Source organism: Mirounga angustirostris, unplaced genomic scaffold, assembly GCF_029215605.1.
Source record: "Mirounga angustirostris isolate CCGP_5_RB_7025 unplaced genomic scaffold, mMirAng1.0.hap1 SCAF_5, whole genome shotgun sequence".
In the NCBI taxonomy this organism is placed as follows: domain Eukaryota; kingdom Metazoa; phylum Chordata; class Mammalia; order Carnivora; family Phocidae; genus Mirounga; species Mirounga angustirostris.
This window is the reverse complement of record NW_026991713.1, coordinates 51,500,147-51,525,283: the sequence shown is the minus strand read 5'-3', so window position 1 is coordinate 51,525,283 and position 25,137 is coordinate 51,500,147. Positions and strand designations below refer to the sequence as shown.

Here is a 25,137-nt window from a genome sequence, read left to right as displayed (position 1 = left end):
AGGGGGAGTGGGAGAGGGAGAAGCAGGCTTCCCGCCAAGCAGGGAACCCGATGTGGGACTCGATCCCAGGACCCTGGGATCACGACCCGAGCCGAAGGCAGACACTTAACGACTGAGCCACCCAGGCGCCCAGCAATGTGACTTTTAAAAGGGCATTTCCATGCACACTACGAGGCCTCTGTTACTATAAGGGAGGTGGTAGATGATTACCCTGATGACAGCCACACAGCCAAGGGAACGCATATGTTGTCTGTAAAAGGGTGGATGAGGTCAGATAAATGGACAGTAACCATGAAAAGCAGTAGGGCCAAAATGATCTATCACTTTTCACTTCCCCCATTCTCTTATTGGTTCATCAAACAGTCATAATCTCAGTTGCAAAGCCTATGACAATATTGTAGATAGAACAAACTCTTATAAAAACATTTAATTCAACTTTGACTTGAATTACAAGGACAAAGTGTTAGACTAAGGAAAGTGGTTTCTCTCTCTTTTTTGCATTTAAAAATTTTTAAAAATAAAAATCTTTTTTAAAGCCCACGGCTTATTTGTGAAGCATGAGAGGACCACCCAGGAGCTAAGCAAGGCTAATTTACACATCCACGGGAGGTAAAAAGTTTTCTGACTGGGAAGCTTCTCTGCTGTCAGGCAAGGAGACTTGAGACTTGGTCCAAACAATATGCTGTCAGTGCCTGAACGAAGAAAAGAAAGTTCTTAAATGGGACACAGCTGAACTCAATCCTATGCTAGCAATTTATTTTAGGCATGGTGTTATCTGAAAAGAAAATTTTTGCATTTACTCCAGAGACATCATTAGGAAATTCAAAAGCCACAGTTTCCATTTAACCCCAAAGCATGAAAAGATATAGATAGATAGATGATAGATAGATAGATAGATAGATAGATAGATAGATAGATAGATAGATAGATAGATGATAGATAGATGGATGGGGTCTGGGAGTTCAAGCCCCATGTTGGGGATAGAGTTACTTTTTTTTTTTTAAGATTTTATTTATTATCTGAGAGAGAGCACGCAAGCACATGAGTTGGGGCAGAGGGAGAGGGAGAAATAGACTCCTCACCGAGCAGAGAGCCTGAATCAGGGCTCAATCTCAGGACCGGGAGATCATGACCTGAACTGAAGGCAGACGCTTAACCCACTGAGCCACCCAGGCACCCTATTTTTTTTTTTTTTTAAGATTTACCCATTTATTTATTTTATTTTAGAGGGGGGAGGGGGGCAGAGGGAGAAGGAGAGAGAATCCCAAGCAGAATCCCTGCTGAGCATGGAGCCCAGTGCAGGCCAATCCCATAACCCGGAAATCACAACCTGAGCTGATCAAGAGTCAGACACTTGATGGACTGAGCCACCCAAGCACCCTGGGGGTAGAGTTTACTTTAAACAAAAAATTAAAATGTTCTAACTTTATGTCTTAAAATAAGCTTTGTAGCTTATTTTTTTATTAAAAGATTTTATTTATTTATTTGACAGAGAGAGAATGAGCACAAGCAGGGGGAGCGGCAGGCAGAGGGAAAGGGAGAAGCAGCTCCCTGCTGAGCAAGGAGCCCCATACGGGGCTGATCAAGGACCCTGGGATCATGACCTGAGCCGAAGGCAGACGCTCAACTGACTGAGCTACCCAGGCTCCCCTTTAGTAGCTTATTTTAAATGAGCTTAGGTTTTTTTAAATAGCTTAAAATAAGCTAAATAATATGAGTTAAATTTTATTTTGTAAATGAATATTTAGCTTATTTAATTTAATTTAATTTAAAACTTATTTAATAAATAAGTTTGCTCATTGTGTCATATAGCATTGAATTTATGTTTTTAGGACATATGTTGAAAGAAGTGCTTTTACCCAGATACCTTCTAGCACAGGTAATAATATCTGAATATCCACATGAAAATAATTTTAGAACTCCAAATCAGGACACAGGACAGATTTTTTTCTCTGCTTGCTGACATAACAAAGTCTTCTATAACAATTAAATCAAACTATTTATATATATTTGATAAATCACCTCTTTTCTTTTTTTTTTAAGATTTTATTTATTTATTTGAGAGAGAGAATGAGACAGAGAGAGAGCATGAGAGGGGGGAGGATCAGAGGGAGAAGCAGACTCCCTGCCGAGCAGGGAGCCCGATGCGGGACTCGATCCCGGGACTCCAGGATCATGACCTGAGCCGAAGGCAGTCGCTTAACCAACTGAGCCACCCAGGCGCCCAAATCACCTCTTTTAAATATAATTGCATGAAATTACTATTGACCCAGTGCTGTACTTATACTTCAATACTAATATAAATGGTACCTTTAGCTTGTCTTTTCTCAATGGAAACTGAGGCTGGCAAGTTAGAGTTATTTGCAGATGGCCTCCTAAGTTCTTCCTCCCAGTCAATATTATAAAAACTCTAAGACCATTCATAAGTTGTAGCACTTTCTAATGCCTGCTCTGACTTTCCCTGCCTCTGAGAAAGGTGTCTACTATATAACCAAACTTACTGGTAGTTTGGAGCCATGTGGTACACCAACTGTAAATTTTGGGCCTTGGCGAAAAAATCTTTAAAAAAAAAACCCCACCAAAACCATACTGGCTGACAAGTGAGGTGCACCTTTTCTCAATCTATGAAGTTAAAAAGGTAGGTAGCTGTGCAGAAAAAGGGTTACCTCAACAGGTCTGGGTTGCTCCTACCTTGTACCACCAAAAAAAGGCCTATCTTCAGGACTAGCCCTTGCCTGATCTTAGGAGATAACCAATGAGCCTTGGAATATTCTGACAGCCTGATACAAGTGTGTATGTCTGAGACCTTGGGCCATGCTGTACCAGTTTGAACAGATAAATTTATTCTGACAATGTCATCTATGGTAAACACCTGTTTTTCTGGGGGTGAGGGTAAGGAGGTGGAAGGGGGGCTGGAGTCTGAGTAGCTGAGGTCAGTTATGTAGGCTCCTATGCATTCATGACTGTCTCCAATACAAACTCTGGACACCAAGGCTCAGAGTAATACTTTGGTAATACTTTGCATATGTTGTAACACATTGCTGGGAAATTAAGTACACCCAGGTACCTGGGTGGCTCAGTCGGTTAAGCATCTGCCTTCGGCTTAGGTCATGATCCCGGGGGTCCTGGGATCGAGCCCCGCATCAGGCTCCTTGCTCTGTGGGGAGCCTGCTTCTCCCTCTCCTCCCCACTTGTGCTCTCTCTCATTATCTCTGTCTCTCTCTCTCAAATAAATAAATAAAATCTAAAATGAAAAAAAATTTAAGAAAAAAAATTAAGTACACCCAAGATACTCACTGGGAGAGGACACCTGGAAGTGTGCACTTAGGTTCTCCTGGATTTTATCTCATGCACCTTTTCCCTTTGTTTAATATAATCTGTATTGTCTCATTATAATCAACTATTTGAATCCTATGAGTCCTTCTAGTGAATCATCAAGCATGAGGGTAGTCTTGGGGATCCCCTACATAGTAGGACAATCTGACGCAGGCATAAGGTCATTGGCTGCTTAGACTACTGGTTCTGCCTCCTTTAGACACTGCAGTTTTGCCCTTTCCCCAGGCGAAGAGTCAGAGGGGGCCAGCCCACCTTCCCGTTCTTCCTCTTCAAAGGATTCATAAGGATTCTGATCCCTGTGGCCAGATCCTCTCCAGAGTGAAGATGGGGAAGAGGAAGAATTCAATGTTCAAACAGTGTCACATAGAACAAAATAAAAGCTAACATTTATTGAGCACTTACTATGTGTTCTTTTAAGTGCTTTATACATACTATCTCACTGAATCCTCAGACAACCCCGTATATCGGTAAAATTATTCCTGTTTACAAGGAATTCAAGGAACTTGAGGCTCAGAGAGTTAAGGGACTTAACTCTCAAGGTTCCACTCAAGGTTCCACTGCTAATATGTGACCAGATTCAAAATGAAGCCTGTGCTCTTAACTTATACAAAATGACACACAAAGTGTGAAACATACATACATCAGGAAACTAACTATACCATGGGTCAAAAAATAAAATTGTTTCTATTGTGAGATAAGACAATGTTACCATGAGGTGAATTTTTGTATTCTCACTGTGAGACATTAAGGAGAAGGCTCTACTTACAAACATGATTCCTATCATGGCAGATGTCCCACAACCCTCAAAATTTCCAAATTTCCTAATTACTGAATTGACCCATTTTGCTCAGGTGGCTCTCATTTTTCATGCATTTTAGTGAATTGTCCACCTATAAAGTTCCTACCAAAAGCCTGACATGAAAGAAGGATTAAAACATGAAAGAGAATCTCAGACTAAGAAAGCCTAAAAAATGAATTTATCATAAAATAATGTACAAAGATCAGGATTAAAATCACTTAAAAGCCAGATTTCTGAGTGGAAGGTACTAAAGTGTCCTAAAGGAAAGCCATCAGGCAGACAGCAATCTAGTATAAATTATTCTAATTAAATTCTTACGGAACAACTCGTTATTTTGTGCCCTAATTGTTAAGGATATCATGACCAAACTAGATAATCATAGTCAACATCCTGACAGAAATTTGGAATGTTGGAGAAACAATATGAATTAATAGTCAAGAAATCTGATTTTGAATGTGGCTTTCCCTATTAACTGTCAGTGTGACTTTGGTCAAGTTACTTAAGCTCTTTTGGCTTTGATTTCCTCACTTGTACAATATGGAATCAGTTTAAGGTCTCTTTCAGCATATATATAGATATATATATCTATCTATATATATATCTATATATTTTTTAAAGATTTATTTATTTATTTGAGAGAGAGCAAGCATGAGTTGAGGGGAGGGGCTGAGGAGAGGGAGAGGGAGAAGCAGATGCCCCACTGAGCAGGGAGCCCAACTCGGGGCTCAATCCCTGGGATCATGACCTGAGCCAAAGGCAGACCCTTAACCGACTGAGCCACCCCAGCACACCAATATAGATATTTTTAAATACAAAGCTATATTATAACTTTACAATATTAAAACTTAATATTGACTGGCTCAGTCAGAAGAGCATGCAACTCTTGATCTCAGGGCCATGAGTTCCAGCCCCATGCTGGGTATAGAGATTACTAAAAAAAAAAAAAAAAGTTTTTTAATTAAAAAAAGTAAAACTTAACTTTGCCAAAAACTATATTTCAGGAAATATATTTACATGATTAGGAAGAACCAGATGGGTTGCTTTGCAAAGATGCAGCCAAAGAGCATCTTCAGAGTCCTGTTTTGGAGGAGAGTATATTTATGTAAATATGTAATCTACCTATGCATTTTGTTAAGAACATTCCTTATGGGGGCACCTAGGTGGCTCAGTTGGTTAAGCATCTGCCTTTGGCTCAGGTCATGATCCCAGGGTCCTGGGATTGAGCCCCATGTCGGGCTCTCTGGTCAGCGAGGAGTCTGCCTCTCCCTCTGATCCTCCTCCCTGCTTGTGATCTCTGTCTGCCTCAAATAAATAAATAAAATCTTTTTTAAAAAAGAGCATTCCTTATGAAGAATTCAGTATCTATATCCCAAAGAATCTATACTCTGTATAGATTAAGGGTATTAGTACTACCAGACCTACAAGAAATTCTAAATGGAATTCTTTGAGCTGAAATGAAAGGACACTAGACAGTAACTTACACCCACATGGAGAAATAAAGAGCACTGATAAAGATAACTACACAGGTAAACATAAAAGACAGTTCAATGTATTTTTTTGTGTAACTCTTTTTTCTCCTATTTAGTTTAAAAGATACTTGCATAAAGCTATAATTTATAAATCTGTGTTGATGGGTACATAATGTAGAAACTGTAATGTGTATGATAATAACAGCGCAAAGGAGCAGGGAGGGAACAGACATATTTTTATATATTATTAAGTTGGTAATAATCTGAACTAGATTGTTACAAAGTAGAATGTTAATTGTAATCCCCAGGGCAAACATTAATTTAAAAACTCCAAACCACATAGTAAAAGAAATCATGAGAGAATTCAAAGTCTATACTAGAAAGTACCTATTTGACACAAAGGAAGGCAGTAATGGGGGAATAGGGGGAAAAAGGACATATGAAAATAAATAGCAATATGACAGATGTAAACTCTACCTTATCAGTAATTATAATACTGTAAATGGATTAAACACTCCAATTAAAGTCAGAGAATAAAAGGATAGATTTTTAAAATATGATTTAACTGATTATTCACTTTGTACTATTACAAGAGACCCACTTTAGGTTCAAAAACACAGTAAAAGTAAAGTAAAGGGATAGAAAAGATACACCATGCAAACAGTAACCAAAAGAGAGCTGAAATGGTGATTGTACCAAGAGACAAAATAAGACTCGATGCAAAAAAAATTTTACTAGAGGGGCACCTGGCTGTCTCAGTGGGTAGAGCATGCAGATCTTGATCTTGGGTTTGTGAGTTTGAGCCCCACATTGAGTGTAGAGATTACTTAAAAATAAAATCTTTTTTTTTAAGATTTCATTTATTTATTTGACAGAGAGCGAGAGAGCAAAAGCAGGGGGAACAGTAGAGGGAGAGGGAGAAGCAAGCTCCCCGCCAAGCAGGGAGCCCAATGCGGGGCTTGATCCCAGGATCCTGGGATCATGACCTGAGCCGAAGGCAGACACTTAACCATCTGAGCCACCCAGACACCCCAAAAATAAAATCTTTAAAGAAAGAAAGAAAGAAAGAAAATTTCCCTAAAAAGTTAGCAAAAGAGAGATGAAAAACAAATGCAATGTATGCTTCTTGATTGGATCCTAGTTTGAACAAACTATTGTGAAAGACAGCTAGAAACAGAAAAGCTATGTGGTTTTCACTAAAACAGGGCTCTACTTAGTTCCACTGATTTGGGTTTAATCATATTATAGAAAGCTGATCAAGCACATGCTATTCTCTCCTTTTGGAATACACTTGTCCTATATTCTGCTTAGAAACTTCTATTCTTCCTTCAAGACCAAGCTTAGGTTACTTTTTTGGTGAACCTTTACGTATTACCCCTCTTTCCTCAGCACCCCCTCCTCCACCAAAATAAAAGAGTATATCACTTCCTCTTCTGGGTTCCCACAATCGTCTGTTTATTATATCTATTCTCACATTTCATTATAATTATCTGCTTATAACTGCTTATAACTGTTTTTCTTCTTTCCCATCTGCTTGCCTTCCTCTCTAAATTATGAGTTACTCAAAAGCAGGTAACCATTTTTTATTCACTTATATATTTGTAGTCCCTGGTAATTCAAAACATGGGTAGAAATGTAACATATAAAATCTAACATCCATTCAGTAGAACTGTACAGTGTAGAAAGGAGAAAAACATAAACCAGAGGAAAAGTTGAAAAGGAAAAAATGAAGGCCTACATCATATACTGGGCCACAGTTTCGAGATCACTTTACTTAACGGGGGGACATCAGGTAGTAGAAGTAAGACCCCAAAAGAGCTAAATCATGAGATATCTTTCAACTTCCATGGTTCTTTCTGGACCTAACTTCCTCTCTGACAGCAAGCTCTCACTCTCCAGTGTCCAACAAAGAGAGGAAAGCAAGTAATAAATTAATTCGCTCAGATTTCAATTTAATGAATTACCTGTTCCAAGAGTTTTTCAGAGCAAATCTGAAAGAGGACCAGTGGTAAATCCAAAGGATTCAAACTACTGATGAGATAGCTAATCAATATATGGAGATCTCTTGAATGGATTTTCCTCAAATTAAACTACATTAGCAGTTATCTATGTCACACTGTACATAAGCGTATTCCTAAATAGAAGCTATTTTTACATTTAGCATTTGGCAAATCGTTCCTCTGTCATAATTTAAAAACTCATTGTAGCCTCCACCAGGTGGTTTTTTCCCATTATACTCTACCTGGGCTTTAGTGTACTAATCCCTAAGGAAGTCTGAGTAGATGCGCTTTTTTTGGAACCTGTGAATATTGCTGACAAGAATTATCCACACACATATTCCAAAAAGAATTACCAGTTTGGAGAATTGAGCACTACCCCCATAATACTGGAGACTCCCTAGACTATTTCAGTGTTAGGATTGAAAAATCATTGCCTCTGGGACAAGAGCCACAGCTAAGACTAAAAGAAAAGAAGCTTTCAAGGCTTGGCCCTGTGAAAAGGATGCTACATCCCATCTGCATCTTTCCAACCAAACCTGTCCTTGAACATCATCAGAAACAGCAATGATACTAGTCTGAGCTCTGAAGGACAACAGTCTTGAGTACAGAGAGGTGGTATGGGGAATGAAAAAGGTATTTTATTTAAAATGTCATTCTTTCCTTCCTGACAGCCAACGCTCAGGAACCATGTAATCTGCATACTGTTGAGGTAACCATGTTGTCTCTATTGCAAAACCTAAAAACATCTAAAGAAACTTGGAATTTGGAATTTGGAAACCAGGAATTTGTAGAAGATCAGTTGTTAGTATGTGCATAATGGTTAAAGAATGCTGGCTGTAAGGTCAAAAACCTGAGTTTATATTCCAGCTCAGATGTTTTCTGAATATGACCTTGTGCAAGTATTTCCCCTTTTTCTGCCTCAGTTTTGTCATCTGTAAAAAAAAAAAAAAAAAAAAAAAAAAAGACAGTATCACCTTCCTTATAGCGTTAATAAGATTATATGAGATCTAAAGTATGTGACACAAGGCTAGCTCATAGTATATACCCAATAGATATCCATTACAATTAATGACCTTTGATTGTTCATAAGAACCTCAGTAATGCAATACTGAGCCAGATTCATGGCCTGCTCAGCATGGTATTTGTCTCTGATCCTGGCAGCAAGCGGCGTTTTGGGAGAGAAGAGAATGCTCTTTTTTGTTATTTCAAATGAATAAGGCTTTATCTGAAAATATCTTTAAGTTCTTTGACTACCTCTAAGAATAATGTATCACTCATGAATGTTATCTACATCATTTTTGACATATTTATATTGGCAACTGGTACTGATTTCTCTTACTTTTATGAAAATACTACTTTTAAAATGCAAAGAGATATCCCCTATTTTTTGTTTTTTAATTGAAGTATAGTTGACACTCTTTATTTCTTGTTTTCTAATTTTTTAAAGATTTTTTATGTATTTGAGAGAGAGAGCGAGAGAATGAGCGGGGGAGGGGCAGAAGGAGAGGGAGAAGCAGACTTCCCGCTGAGCAGGAAGCCTGATGCAGGGCTCCATCCCAGGATCCTGAGATCATGACCCGAGCTGAAATCAAGTCAGACGCCTAACTGACTGAGCCACCCAGGCACCTCCCTGTTTTCTATATTTTGTGAACAATTCTGTATTTATCTTATCCCTTAGTCTTGATTTCATAGTCTTGTTTCAGATTTTTTTCTATCAGCTTTAATTTCAGAGAATAAAAGCACCCTAAGCTTTTAGCAGTTGATTATCTAGTTTCTAATTTATCTAGTTCAATACATCATGGATATTTTAGAGTTCCTACTGCCAAAGTGCAAAATTGAAACATGCAAAATGTAAGATGGAGTTTCTGTTTTCAAAAAGCTTAGAGTCTTCTGGATATTCAGTCAATGAAAACTTTTTTTTTTAATTAATGACCTGCTATGACTGATGCAGCTATATCTAGAAAGTCAAAGCATTGGCTCTGGAGCCAAACTACTAGGGTTCAAATTCTGGTTGTGCCACTTAGAGGATGGCCTTGGGCAAGTTGCTTAAGTTCTCTGTACTTCAGGTTTTTTATCTGTTAGCTGAGCTAACAGTATTACCTGGGGTTGTTGTAAGGATAAAGAAGTTGTTCCAAGTTAAGCACTTAGAACAGAGGCTGAGTGGCAAATAGTAAGCACTCAATAATTTGAGGTAGACACTAGAGCTGTTCACAAATATTCCTATTCTCTCTTGCAGACATGTGGGATGCATACATAGTAGGATCACATTCCCCCCCTTTTTAATTTATTTTAATTTATTTTTATTTTTTTTAAAGATTTTATTTATTTCTTTATTTACGTGAGAGAGCGAGCGAGCACAAGCAGGGGGACAGGCAGAGGGATAGGGAGAAGCAGGCTCCCTGCTGAGCAGGGAGCCCGACACAGGACTCGATCCCAGGACCCTGGGATCATGACCTGAGCCGAAGACAGACACTTAACCGACTGAGCCACCCAGGCGCCCCACCCCCTTTTTTTTAAGATTTATTTATTTGAGAGAGAGGCAGGAGAGAGGGGGAGGGGGCCAGGGGAGAGGGAGAAGCAGGCTCCCTGCTGAATGGGGAGCCCAACACGGGGCTTGATCTCAGGACCCTGGGATCATGATCTGAGGGGAAGGCAGATGCTTAACTGACTGAGCCACCCAGGCACCCCTTTTCTCCCCCTTTTAAGTTAGGCATGGGCCATGTGCCTGCCTCTGGCCAATGAAAGGTGAGAAGTGACATGTGTCATTTCCGCATAGAACCTTAAAAATCAATACATAATCAGGGCATCTGGGTGGCTTAGTCAGTTAAGTGTGGTTAAGTGTCTGACTCAGTCTCAGCTCAGGTCTTGATCTCAGGGTCATGAATTCAAGCCCCACGTTGGGCTCTGCTGTGTGTGGAGCCCACTTAAAATCAGTACATAATTTGCCAAGTTAATTTCCCTCTGCTGTGGTGATTAAACAAGCATGTGCTGAGATGGTGCCCCTGATACTAAGATGTGTAACTAAGTATCACGTATCTTGTGACTAAAATGAACAGAGCCTCTTGCTAATCTACAAGGGACCAGTAACTTGAATGAGCCAGACTTTATGTTGTGTTAAAGAAGTAAGACTTTGGGGTTGTTAGGGGCGCCTGGGTGGCTCAGTTGTTAAGCATCTGCCTTCGGCTCGGGTCATGATCCTGGAGTCCCGGGATCGAGTCCCGCATCGGGCTCCCTGCTCAGCGGGAAGCCTGCTACTTCCTCTCCCACTCCCCCTGCTTGTGTTCCTGCTCTCGCTATCTCTCTGTCAAATAAATAAATAAATAAAATCTTAGGGGAAAAAAAAAAAAAGACTTTGGGATTGTTTGTTAGTGCAGCTTAACCTAAGCTATCTTGACCATACACTATCATTCCGGGCACTAGGGATACATCAGTGAATCAAACTGACAAAATGCACGCCCTCGTGGAGTCTCTCAGAACTCGAATACAATATCCAAACTATTCTATGCAAACAAACTATTAAGAATCCAAAATGACTGGGGCACCTGGGTGGTTCAGTCGGTTAAGCATCTGCCTTTGGCTCTGGTCATGATCCCAGGGCCCTGGGATGGAGCCCCACATCGGGCTCCCTGCTCAGCAGGGAGTCTGCTTCTCCCTCTACCTGCCGCTCCCCCTGCTCATGCTCTCTCTCTCTCTGACGTATAAAAAAATAAAATAAAATAAAGATGAATAAAAAGAAACCAAAATGATGGATAAGAGATTACTACCTCTTTCTTCCTTCCACAGTGAGAGTTTTGAAAGGCTGCCAATGAACCAAAATAGAAAAAAACATGCTAGAGAAGAAAAGAAGCATCCATAATACGGTCTCATCTTACCTAACTCTCACCACCAAAATGCAGGACTCAGGTCAACAACACAGGGATCATCTCATACAAGCACAAAAGAAGCATGAAAAATACTGACCCTGAGCATTAGGTGAGAATTTACTCTGGTCTCCCACTGCTATGTGATCAAGTGTCAAGTTTCCAGGGTCCCTCAACACTTGGAATAAGGAAAGAGGATCTCTCCCTCTGAGAGGTAAACTATATGATGTATCTGAACATCCGTTTATTCCTTTATTCATTCTTCCAATTGACAACTAGTTATTGACCATCTACTATGTGTCAGGCAATATGATACACAGTGACCCAGGGATGTAAAGACAGACATGATCTCATGGAGCTTACATTTACTATGAGAGATACACAATAATAAGTCATTAAACAGATCAATATTATAATGCCAATACTGGTAAGTGCTTTGAAGCCAACAGATGTGATGAGTGTGACACAGGAATGATACTTTAGATTGGGGGGTCATATGAGGCATCCCTGTGGAGGTGGTGCTGAATTTGGAAACATGACTGATAAAAAGGAATCAGCCCTCTGAAGATCTGGAGGAAGAGTGTTCCAGATAGGATGGCAAGTACAAAGGCCCTGAGGCAGGAAAGAAGAGCATAAAGAGCTCTGGGAAAAGTGGGAGAGAAGTCAGAGAGATAAAGGGATTTTCATGGAGGCTCTTATAGGCAATAAGGAATTTGGAAGTTAATGGAGATTTTGATACAGAAGAGTGATATAACTTAATTTACAATTTATGTTTAAAAAGATCATCCCAACTGCTTGATGGAGGAATAAGTTTAGAGGCAATTTCAATAGTCTAGATAAGGGATTGAGTAAGTGACATAAGTAAAAGGAGTAAGAAAGATCATGGCTGGATGTATTTTGGATGAGGAGTGAGGAGGTTCAGAACACACTCCCCCAAAATATAGCACCTTGGTATACTGAATATTTTGAGCTGAAAGAATTTGAGAAAACAGCAGATGCAGGAAACTCTGACCTTTCTCCACCCTGCTCCCTTGAAGCAGGTCCTAGAACCCCATGGGAGAGGTGCCCTCCCTATACCCAAGACAAGGACAGTAAAAGGAATCCAAATGAACAGCCCTTGCTAGTTTTCCCTAGTTTATTATCCTTAGTCATACCCCCTTTTTAGTACTATCCCATTTTTCCATGACTCTCTATTCTTCATGAAACTTAATATTAAACACACAGAGATTTACCTGTTTCTTCAAGTCTTCATTTCCTTATAAAGGCTTCCATGTCATGTAAAATTTATGTTAAATAAATTTGTAGGCTTTTTTCCTGTTAATCTGTCTTTGTCAGTTTCATTTCCAGACCCAGCCAGGGACCCTGAGAGGGTCAAGGGAAACTTTTTCCTCCTCTACACAAATCAAGGGGTACACTGATTGTTGGATGTGGGGAGTGAGAAAATTAAGGCTGATGGAAGATGATGTTATTTCCTAAAATAAGGAAAGCTAAGGAAAAGGAACAGATTTGGGGGTGAAGATCAGGAATTCTGTTTTCGGACATATTAAACTTGACAAACCTACTGGGCGATTTTCAAGAAGAATAAATGAGATAATGTATTTAAAACACCTAGTATATAATCAGTGCTCAAAAAAAGTTATTTTCTTTCCAAATTTACTAAATCTCCTAAATTCAAGTGCCCTGATATGAAAAGAGAAGATAATATCTATATTACAGATTCATAGTGAGCCTTAATAGGCTTAATATGTGTGAATAAAGGTTATCAATAATAACATGTATGTAGCTCTTACCATGTGCCAAGTACTGTTTTAAGTGTGTTACATTTATTAATGAATTTAATCCTCCCCCAAACTCTAAGGAAGGTGCTGTTATCTCCATTTTACAAAATGAGGAATGAAGGCACAGACTAGAAGGTAAATAACTGGACCAAGTCTACACAGGTAGAGAGCAAAAACTGAATAAAAATGTATTATTAAAAAATGTATTATTAAATGTCCAATGTATATTGCAGATAATAAATTTCGAAACAGAAGAAATGTTGAATATTTAACAAATAGTTATTGACCATCTCATCTGTGCCAGGCAATGTTCTAGGAACCAGGGATACAGCAATGAACAAAACTGACCAAAAGTCCTGCCTCATGATCTAGCCAAGAAAAAACTCAGAGAGGGCGCCTGGGTGGCTCAGATGGTTAAGCGTCTGCCTTCGGCTCAGGTCATGACCCCAGGGTCCTGGGATCGAGTCCCACATCGGGCTCCCTGCTAGGCGGGGAGCCTGCTTCTCCCTCTGCCTCTGCCCCTCTCTCTCTCTGACTCTGATGAATAAATAAATAAAACATTTAAAAAAAAAAAAAAGAAAAAAGAAAAACTCAGAGAAAGAATGATGGGCTTAGGGGCACCTGGGTGGCTCAGATGGTTAAGCGTCTGCCTTCGGCTTGGGTCATGATCCCAGGGTCCTGGGATCGAGCCCCACGTCGGGCTCCTGGCTCGGTAGAGAGCCTGCTTCTTCCTCTCCCTCTGCCTCTCCCCCTGCTTGTGCTCTCTCTGTATCTCTGTGTCTCAAATGAATAAATAAAATCTTAAAAAAAAAAAAAAAAGAATGATGGGCTTAGCCAAAAACGTGTTGGCTCTGAATACAGCAGTGGGGAAAGCGGGGATCAGTTGGCAAACTCTTGCAGCCCCTTGAACAAACAGCCTGTGACCTGTTTCTGTTCAAGCCAAGATGTTTTTACCTTTTTTTTTTTTTAAGTAAACCCTGCGCCTATCATGGGGTTCAAACTCACAACCCGAGATCAAGAGTGACATGTTCTCCTGACTGAGCTAGCCAGGTGCCCCTGTTTTGACATGTTTTAAGAGGAGAGAGAGGAAGAGAGGAAGAGGAGGATTATAAATATGAGGATCTGAACAACCTCGAAGGAGGAGGACATGTTCACCATGAGCAACAGGCCAGGTTGTAACAGGTGCCTTTGTTGCCTGTTCAGGAAGCCTCATGGAGCCTGGGATGGCTGGAGAGCCCATACTCACTGGGAGGAGTGGTAAAAAGACAAGGACAAAGACCGGCAAGAGGTTAAGAGGTGAAGGCTGCTGGATTTGACAGATTTGTTTTTCTCTGTAGATGATGGGATGGCATTGAAGGAGAGTGAATTCCTAGGAAATTCCCTTCTGGATAGTTGCTTCTCACACTTAAAAAATATGTGTTTAATCTTAGAAGAGTTTAAAGAAATGTTTTTTTTTTGTTTTTTTTTTTTTTTAAAGAAATGTTTTGATGCCCACAACAAGAGCAGAATTCTTCCAAAAGTAACTCTTAAAGAAAATGTCAGCCTTTTTATAAAAGCTCTGCCCAAGCAACCTTAGAAACTCTTTCTTTTAGGAGATGAACCATATCAAACACAGAGATCTCCCAGTGCACTTTAAGCTCATCTTTGCTGGAAGGGAAATCTCATTTTTATTCAATGCAAGCTCTGGCCTAATTTTTTTGTTGCTGTTACCTTCATTTTTTTTTCCTTAGGGGAGAGAATGGAATTTTATTTGTATATTTGCAAATTATATTCTGAAGTGTAATTGCAAAATGTGTCTCAAAATAAATAAGGAATCTGGTCGAACATGGAACCGGGAGGGCTGGGGCCCAGAGGTATAAAGGACTGGTTTGCTTAGGGACTTTATTACCGTGACGGCTAGAACAAAGGCAGGATGGGAACCTGAACCGGCTGAAAGTTAAATAACAAGACAGACATGTACAGTAAAATGAGAAAAACTTTGAGAATGGAAAAGGATGTCTAAAGAGTTGACCTTAGAAAGAGGAGAGCACCCTAAAAAAAGGAGAGTAAACAGTTTATCTTTCAAGGAAGGAGGAACCGGTTCTAAAAAACAAAGCTGCCTGGCACTGAAATCATATAATTGAAGTGACTGAGTTAGCATGGATAAGTGACTATATGACATATAACAAAAGAAATCAGGAAAATTCTCCACAGAGAATTATTTTATAAAACCTCAGAAAAAGAGATTGTTAAGGCATTTGTACTCAGTCTGATTATATTTATTTCTCACTGAAACAATATTTTTAAAAAATGATTACCAATTTTTTTTAAAGATTTCTTTAATTATTGGGGGGGGGAAGGGGCAGAGAGAAAGAGTCTCAAGCAGACTATCTACTGAGTGGGGAGCCCAACTCAGGTCTCAGTCTCACAACCCTGAGATCATGACCTGAGCCAAAATCAAGAGTCTGATGCTTAACCGACTGAGCCACCCAGGCACCCCATCCTATTAATGTTGTGAAAATGGGTAATCATTGGGATGCCTGGGTGGCTCAGTCGGTTAAGCATCAGACTCTTGGTTTTGGCTCAGGTCACGGTCTCAGGGTTGTGAGACTGAGACCCGAGTTGGGCTCCTTGCTGGACATGGAGCCTCCTTAAGATTCTCTCTCTCCCTCTCCCTCTGTCCCTCCTCACCCCTCCCACTCCCCCGCACGTGTGCTCGCTCTCGCTCTCTCCCTCAATAAACAAACAACATTAATAGAAAACATTTCTATTCATTTGCTGTTGTAACATATTACCACATAATCTGTGGCATTAAGCAACACAGATTTATTCTCTTACAGTTCTGGAGGTCAGAAGTCCAAAATGGGTCTCACTGGGCTAAAATCAAGGTGTCAGGAGGAGTGCATTCCTTCTGGAGGCTTAGGAGAAAACCTGTTTCCTTGCCTTTTCCAGCTTCCAGAGGCTGTACACATTCCTTGGCTTCTGGCCCCTTCCACCTTCAGAACTAAGTCTTGTGCTGCAGCACTCTGCCTCCTTTTTCCACTTTGGAGGATTTTGTGATTACATTGGACCCACCCAGATAATCCAAAATAATCTCCCTCTTTTACTTATTTTGGCTTCTTTCTTTTCCTTTTTTGGGTTTCTTTATTTATTGGACACTTTGGGGTTTTTTTTTAATCTCCCTGTTTTAAAATCAGCTGATTAGCAAGCAATCTTAATTGCATCTGCAACTTTAATTCCTCTTTGCTGTGTAATGTAACGTATTCACAGGTTCCAGGGGTATCTTTGGGGGGCCGTTATTCTGCCTGCCACAACTATATTGTGCAAGATGGACATTCAATCTATCAACAGTGCTGAAATCTTAGATTTGTTCAGCACCTTTACACAGTCTTCTATATGCCTGAAAGGTAAATTTTGTACATAAAGAAGTCCAAATGAATTGGTACACCTTTTGGGAGGATTTTTGGCTTGAAGGCCTAGGAAACTTCACACACTTTTCAGATTCTGACAACTCAAAAAGAAAGATATATAACAACCATTGGAATAAATATACTGTGTCTTGTCGGGGAGAGTAACAATATCGTAAAATTATTACATTTTGTCACAACAATAAATGTTTACACCGCAGACAGAAAAAGCTAAGCATGTAATTTTTTTTTTTAAAGATTTTATTTATTTATCTGAGAGAGAGAATGGGAGACAGAGAGCATGAGAGGGAAGAGGGTCAGAGGGATAAGCAGACCCCCTTGCTGAGCAGGGAGCCCGATGTGGGACTCGATCCTGGGACTCCAGGATCATGACCTGAGCCGAAGGCAGTCGCTTAACCAACTGAGCCACCCAGGCACCCTAAGCATGTAATGTTTTAAAAGCATTTGATAAAGGAAATTAACTGTTTTAAATTTTATTTCAAGAGAATGAAAATAGTGGTAGTGAGGAAAAAGGCAGTTTGCTTCCAACTTTTACTCTAAAACAAAAAACATAAAACAAAACCAAAAAAACCCCACAAATAAATTTGCATAGTGATATTAACTGACAGAGGTACTTTAAGGAGAAAAAATAAAAGCACTTTTTTCACTAAATTGTATCCTTTTCTTACAGATGTGTTCCAAGCAAGCTATGCTTCTCTGGGCAAAACAGCCCCACCAAGTCTTGTCAACTTCTCCTTTGGGAGATGCAGAGACTGGAGGGAGGGGCGGGGGAGACGGGGGATGAGGCTAGACACCTGTCCCTAGTGGAAAAAGGAACACACCTGGAGAGCAACTCAGACAAAGGGAGCCAAGGGGGAAAAACAGTAATTGGAGAGGAGACTGCTTCCAATCTGTTGCTGGGTTTATAAGGTAAATCTATTCCTGGAGGAAAGGGATATAGTAGCTGCACACTAAAAACTGGGACAAGGCGTGTCTATGCCAAACTGTATCTTCTTCAAGAAGTTTTGAAGCCCAGTTTGAATCAAGTGACCTGCCTGAGATTGCCAGGTGTCCTGTGCACATCTCATTCATTCATTCATTCATTCACTCACTTAGTCATATTGAGCACCTAACAAGCTCTAAGCACTGTTGATAAAAAAGTAAACAAGGCATAATAGTACTTAGCACACTGCATTTATTTGCATTGGTTTTGGCTTTTTCTCTCCCACAGCAGCTTCTAGGAAGGGGCCCTATTTCATTTTTGCATCCTCAGTGCCTAGAACAAGTGCCTGGAACAGGTTAGGTGCTTAATGAACGAAAAAATGACTTTAAAGCATACTTTTCATAGGGGGCTATGTTCTCAAACCTGTAGCCCTATTTGGGGGGGACAAGGGATGACCGGTACACATGACGAGAACGGGCAAGGCATCTTTAATCGGAGTACCCACAGCAATCCAGTTTTCCTGTGGCTTCTAGTCCTCAAGTAAGTTAAAGTACGGGAGTCCAGGGAGGGATGGGGAAGGTCTGCCGCCTCCTCCCTCTTCCCGCATGCGGAGGGCTGAAATTGGGGGACCCGCGAAGGGAGTTCTCGCGAGCCCGCCTGTCCGCCCGCGCTCCTCACCAGGTCAATGGCCACGACGTCCCGCAGCGCCACGGCTCGCCGTATGGACTTGGGCGGGTTCTCGGTCAGGTAGATGAGCCGATCGCTGAGCACCACGTACTTGAAGGTGTGCTTCTCCGAGTCGGACACCACGATGCACGGCTCGTAGGCGCGGACGGCGTCGTAGACCTCGGGCGGCAGCTGCCTCCGCAGGAACGCGTCCAGACGGCTATTCGTGTGCGCAGGGAAGCCAGACCTTGCGGGGCCCGCCATGCGCGGCGCCCGCGCCCGGAGCGAGTGCCGGCGGCGGGGGGCGGACGCCTCTGCCCGGCCCCGCCTCCGCGCCGCCTGCGGTGGAACCCGCGCGCGCCACAAAGCCGCCCGCCCCGCCGCCACCACCTGCCCCGGGCGCAGGGAGCAGGGCCCCCAACGTCGGTGCCCGTCCAACGATGGACGGGGCGAGAGGCTGGTCTTTCGGTAAATCATCATCAAGCATCCCGTGGGCTGCGGGGCGGATATTTAGGGGCCCTCTTCGTCCTCTGCTCACAGCAGCCCCAACCCCCCCGCCCGCCTCAGCTATTGAGGACCATGCCATTTCTAACAGACGGTATTGATGAGGGAATCCACAATTTCAAACTGGTTTTCTGTTAGAAACGAGATGAAATTTACCCATTTATTTTTTTTTAAGATTTTTATTTATTCATTTGAGACACAGAGATACAGAGAGAGAGCATGAGCAGGGGGAGAGGCAGAGGGAGAGGCAGAGGGAGAGGGAGAAGAAGGTTCCCCGCCGAGCCAGGAGCCCGACGTGGGGCTCAATCCCAGGACCCTGGGATCATGACCTGAGCTGAAGACAGACGCTTAACCCTCCGAGCCACCCAGGCGCCCCTACCCATCTATTTTTAAATAGGCAGAACAACCCTAGAATCCTACGAAGACCAATCGCACAGATTTATCATTTGATTGTAACATTGCCTGATACAGTCCTCTAGTTATTCATGAGTATGAACGTAGATCTTTTCTCTCCAACTAATTGAAAGCGCTCTCTCTGAAGGAAATCTTATAAATTGATTTGGCACGCACAAGCCTAAAGGGTAGGCTTGTCTTCCCAAGGTGCAGGACAAAACCCTGTAGACCGTCAGAGCTCAATCTGTGTAGGATAAATGAATGGGGGAGGCCCGCCTCTTGAAACGTTGAAGAACAGAGGGGGAGGAACGCTAATTGTGCACCCTTGAAGCGTCATGACAGTGAAAGTACTGCTTCGTTTTTTACAGATCAGGAGTCACTTATTATAAATTAAGTTAGAGAGATGAGACAGGCATAGAAATTTGCCTCTAATAACCCTAGGTAACAACTTCCATTTTAATTTCAAACTCTAGAGAAGTCATTCTCTCTCCCTGCCCATTCACCCAAAGTACTGGTACACATTTGTGTGTATTTTTGCTCCAGCTACCCACAACTCAAAATCAAATTGTATATTCTTTACTGCAGTTCATAGTCTCCTCTTCATCTTTTGCTGTTGTATATTGTATGCTATAAACAATTTCAGATCTTATGGGGAAAGTATAAACAAAATACATAAATAGATATTGTAGACTGAATCACTGCAAAAAGGAACTGAGGAGAAATGTTCGGGTGGCTTACCACTTCTGAGGAACTCAATAGCAGCAAAGAAAAACAGTATTTCTTTTAGTGGAGAGATTGTATTTAGTGACTAAGGAGAGAAGTGCCACCTGCTGACAAAATCTTAAATGACCTAGCATTCCAAGTTTTCTTAGAATCTGATCAGACATCTGTCTGATTCTTCATAACTTCATAGGTGGATAAGAAGGGGGCCCCAGAGGCATGACTGTTTCCTCTAAAATAAAGACTATCCAGGGGCGCCTGGGTGGCTCAGTCGTTAAGCATCTGCCTTCAGCTCAGGTCATGATCCCAGGGTCCTGGGATTAAGCCCTGCATCGAGCTCCCTGCTCAGCAGGAAGCCTGCTTCTCCCTCTCCCACTCCCCCTGCTTGTGTTCCTTCTCTCATTGTGTCTGTCTCTGTCAAATAAATAAATAAAATCTAAAAAAAAAAAAGACTATCCCCTATCGAAACCACTCTACAGTTTGTTGCCTAAAACCAACAGAAGGCAAAGGCCTTTTACCTTTGCCAAAGAGCTGCCTCACAAGAGCCGTTCAGAGGCAAATGACTGCATTCGAAGTGAAATGTGAAGTGAAATGTGAAGCCCAAGCAAGGGAAAAGACCTCATTCCAAGCTGCTATTTAGTGTCCGTCAGGCTTTTGCTCCATACTTGGGCCTAACAGATACAGAATAACTGCAGCAGGACTAGAAAAGACAGTATACCTGACCTATCTGCCAAGAAACCCATCATAAATGAGCTTGGTGACAAGGCTCTAGACTTGACAAACATTAAGATGAAGCCCGTGCAGAAGGGAATTTGACAAAAGTAGTGGTGGTTAAGGTGACCTCAGCTAAACTTTCAAGTTTGTGGCACACAGAAAAGGCAGCGTCATGGTTTTCAGGCACTGAGTGTTCTACACTGTTGCCAAGGTAACAACAAAGTTAAGTTCAGATCGCAGGAAAGGGCCTTAATAGAGGGGATAGATCACTGGATTTGGAGTCAGGAGACCTGGATTACAGTGCAAACCCTGTTGTTCGGTATCTGTGGGATTTCTGGAAAGTCTCTTAACCTTTTTGGACTTCAGTGTTTTATCATCCGTAAAATGAAACTACCAATACTTGCCTGGCCAACCAATGAGTTGGTATGAGGATCAAATGCAATGAATTATGAATTCTAAAAGCACTATAGACGCGTATTAATAATTTGTATTTCCTTATCTTTTGGTAAGCTTTATGTGGATAATTGACATAAATACATCCGAGATAGGCAATTACTCTTTATCTTCTAAGTCCATCTAAACTCAAGAAGCATTTAGTACAATTCCTGTGCAATAAAGCACTTAATAGATGTTTCTTGATAAAACTATCAAAAGTAATGGAACGGGGCGCCTGGGTGGCTCAGTCGTTAAGCGTCTGCCTTCGGCTCAGGTCATGATCCCAGGGTCCTGGGATTGAGCCCCGCATCGGGCTCCCTGCTCAGCGGGAAGCCTGCTTCTCCCTCTACTAGTCCCTCTGCTTGTGTTCCCTCTGTCGCTATGTCTCTCTCTGTCAAATAAATAAATAAAATCTTAAAAAAAAAAAAAAAGTAATGGAACATTACTTACCCAGAACTAATCCCTAAGGCACTTTCCTTAACCAGAAGAACTTTCACCAGAACAGAGTAGCCTTAGGTTGAGGGATGGTCAAATCAATTAGTTTAAAAGGGCAGTAGTTATGAGCATAGGACTGTAGAGCCAGATGACCTGGGTTCAAATTTCAGCTCTCACATTCAGGAGCTAAATGATCTTGGATGAGTTAATTTCTTAGTGCCTTAATTTTCCCATCTGTGAAATGGGGTAATAGTACCAACTCCATAGGGTTATTATGAGGATTAACAATGTTCTGAAGTACTTTATGACAGGTACCTGAAACAGAGTAAATACTATGTAAGGGTTTTAAAAATAAATTGAACAACTGTGTGATTTCCTGGAGTATATATGGGCATTTGGTTCCCCATATACAAAGTAATACCAAATTCTTCTCTGTTGGATGCTAGCCTAACTTTTTAAACTTTAGATTAAAGCTCAAGGCAAAAATCTAATCTACATATATACACACAGACAAAAAAATGGCATTTTTAAGTTGTGATTTTGGTGGATAAGTGATCAGGGAGCGATAGGTCATAAGAACCCTGTAAGGATTTCAAACTAGAAATATTCTTCAATCCCAGGATCCCAAGTGTTCCCATCTCCCAATTTGAAACTAAAGACAGACAATGCACATAGAAAGAAACTTGCAATCTGTAGTAGGTAAATAGAACCTGAATTTTTAAAGGTGTCTGATTTAGGAATCTCTTGGTGTTTCTATTCAATATCAGTGGATACTGACCATTTAAAAGACTATTAACAGTTAGCAATCAACTGACATGGAGGAGAGATGTCATTATAATGAAGCCTAAGGGACTGTACAGTGTTTTGGACTAAAAATAAAAGTTTTTTCCTTTGGGGCGCCTGGGTGGCTTAGTCGTTGGGCATCTGCCTTCGGCTCAGGTCATGATCCCAGGGTCCTAGAATCAAGCCCCATGTCGGGCTCCCTGCTTGGCGGGAAGCCTGCTTCTCCCTCTCCCACTCCCCCTGCTTGTGTTCCCTCTCTCGCTGTGTCTCTCTCTGTCAAATAAATTAAATATTTAAAAAAAAATTTTTTTTTCCTTTACTAAATAATGCTTCAGTCCTCTAGTCTGCCTCAGGCTTCCTGCCTCACACCCACTTCCTCTAAGAAAAAACAATGATTGGACTAGGACCAGTAAAGACAGCTTACCTGACCTATTTTCTAACTTCTTTCTCTGCCAGGAAACCCATCTTGAATGAATGAGCTTTTGGTGACAATGGTACTGGGCTTAACAAGCATTGAGATGAAGCATATGAAGAAGAGAAGTTGACACGGAACTCAGGGGTTAGCAGCTCACAACTGTATTATTTTTGGTTCAATTCAATGCATCTCACAAATATTTACTGAGAAATCACTATCCATAAACAGAATCAAGGTAAGATTTATTTTCAGTCTTCAAGAATTGAGTCATAGGTAAGACAACCACACAAATTTAATACAAAACAAAAACATATTAGGATATATTCATGACATAAAAGAGGTTTAAAAAAAGCAACATCAAAGAAATGATTAAACAAACCTGGTTGAAGAAATCTGGAAAATGCTCATAAGGGACATAGCATTCAATAAATGCTCAAAGAGTGAATGAAACTATTTCTTTTTTCCTTTTATTAGAGTCAGTTTTTTTTTTTAATGTTTTTCTGCTTATGAAAATACTACATGGTCACTGTGGAGGATTTTTTTTTTTTGCCTTTTTGTTTTTTTATTTTTTACTTTTTAAAAAATTTAAATTCAATTAACATATAGTGTATTATTAGTTTCAGAGGTAGAGTTCAGTGATTCACCAGTCTTATATAATACCCACTGCTCATTACATCACACTGTGGAGGATTTTTTATTTTTATTTATTTATTTATTTATTTATTTATTTATTTATTTTTAAAGATTTTATTTATTTATTTGACAGAGAGAGACAGCGAGAGAGGGAACACAAGCAGGGGCAGAGAGAGAGGGAGAAGCAGGCTTCCCACCGAGCAGGGAGCCCAATGTGGGACTCGATCCCAGGACCCTGGGATCATGACCTGAGCCGAAGGCAGACGCTTAATGACTGAGCCACCCAGGCGCCCCTGTGGAGGATTTTTTAAAATCCAAAAATGTACAAGTATGAAAAAAAAATCATCTGCAATCTCAGCTGGTTTGAATCTCAGCTCTGCTGCTTTCAGTTTCCTTATCTATAAAATAGGGTTAATGATAATACTTACCTCATAGAGTTGTTGTGAGGATTAATTTAGGAACACTTAAAGCTGTTTCTGGCACATAATAAATGCTCCAAAATGTTGGCAATTAATACGTAAAAACATTGCTATGTGCAAGTACACATGCTTTAAATTAAAATAATGACAATGTTATCTATCAACTTTTTAAAAAAGATTTTATTTATTTATTTGACACAGAGAGAGACAGCACAAGCAGGGGGAGCAGCAGGCAGATGGAGGGGGAGAAGCACGGACTCCATTCTAGCACCCTGGGATCATGCTCTGAGCCGAAGGCAGACACTTAACCGACTGAGCCACCCAGGCGTCCCTATTAACATTTTCATATTATTTTATGTTAGTCTGCGATGAGAAAGCCAGACTATAAAGTGGTCAAATTTAATAACCCTTTCTGGTCCTCTTCACTTGGATTCCACCTAGTGCTTCTGTTTCCAAATAATGTAAGTTTTCAAAATTGAAAGATTTTTATAATCCTAGGTATTTTAATTACCATAAAGGGCCAATGTCGCTAGATAAACTATAGATAAGCTGTAGATACTAGGTAAATGGAACATACATAGACTGAATATATTAAAGATTTTGGAGCCACTCAGACTAGGATTAATATTGGGTCTTGATAGTCCATAGTTGAGGGACATAGGTAATGTAAGAATCAATCCACGCAATTATCTACTTACTGAGTTTTAACTACAGGCTGGCACTGTCCTATGTGCTAGACTCCAGAGATACACTGAAATAGGACGGGAATCCTTGCCTGACATTTTAAAATTACAGACGTGATGCAAAAGTGATGGAGAATATTGTATATATGAAATACATAGTGTAGTGTCTTGCACATGGTGGGTCACTAAACAAATGTAGCTGCTAAATTGTTACAGTACTTTTATTCTACTTCTTTTCCGAATTTCCCCTCCCAAGTTTTGTTTGTTCCTCACTATAGTTTGAGCGACTGCAACCAAGTCTGTATTCAGTAGTGAATAAGCAACAATGAAACCTAACTGAGCACTTATTGTGTGCAAACATATATTATCCCAGTCCTCACAAGAATCCTTTGAGGTCAATACTGTTGTTGTTCCCATTTTACAAATGAGTAAACTGAAATACAGCTAGATTATGTAAAGTGCCCGAAACTGAGGTCAAGTGTGGGAGGGGAAAGAGGATGGCGGGAATTCAAATGTAGACAACTTGAGCCAATACTGCCTCTGAATAAACGAGTAACTGTACCAGAGGAGTAACCTACGAGAACTCCCTAAGAATGCTCTCCTTTTCATGAATGATAATATATTAGTACGTTTAAAGTGAAGTTTAAGAATTTTCAGCGCTCCTGAGAGGATAGTCACCCTCCCGGACCCTAAACACGTGGGACCATAGAAGAGCAATTAAATCACACGTGGTTTGGACTACGTCATCTGGATCTCAGGAGTTCGC

At 40.8% G+C, this 25,137-nt stretch overlaps 2 protein-coding genes and 1 long non-coding RNA gene across 3 annotated transcripts in view; 2 read left to right on the top strand and 1 right to left on the bottom strand.

Annotated features, from left to right (window-relative positions):
• CUNH12orf56 (chromosome unknown C12orf56 homolog) overlaps positions 1 to 18,501 on the bottom strand; it is a 92,336-nt gene extending 73,835 nt beyond the window's left edge. Inside the window, exon 1 of the mRNA XM_045868720.2 lies at positions 18,250 to 18,501. Within this exon, the coding sequence (XP_045724676.1) occupies positions 18,250 to 18,501 (252 nt within the window). The remainder of the gene's footprint in view (positions 1 to 18,249) is intronic.
• LOC135364415 (uncharacterized) overlaps positions 1 to 20,738 on the top strand; it is a 124,682-nt gene extending 103,944 nt beyond the window's left edge. The window contains exons 5-6 of the long non-coding RNA XR_010411477.1: positions 11,388 to 11,576; positions 17,320 to 20,738. This is a non-coding gene — a long non-coding RNA (uncharacterized LOC135364415). The remainder of the gene's footprint in view (positions 1 to 11,387; positions 11,577 to 17,319) is intronic.
• Positions 20,739 to 22,717: 1,979 nt separating this feature from the next.
• XPOT (exportin for tRNA) overlaps positions 22,718 to 25,137 on the top strand; it is a 47,908-nt gene continuing 45,488 nt past the window's right edge. Inside the window, exon 1 of the mRNA XM_064590961.1 lies at positions 22,718 to 22,871. The gene's annotated coding sequence lies outside the window, so the exon portion shown is untranslated. The remainder of the gene's footprint in view (positions 22,872 to 25,137) is intronic.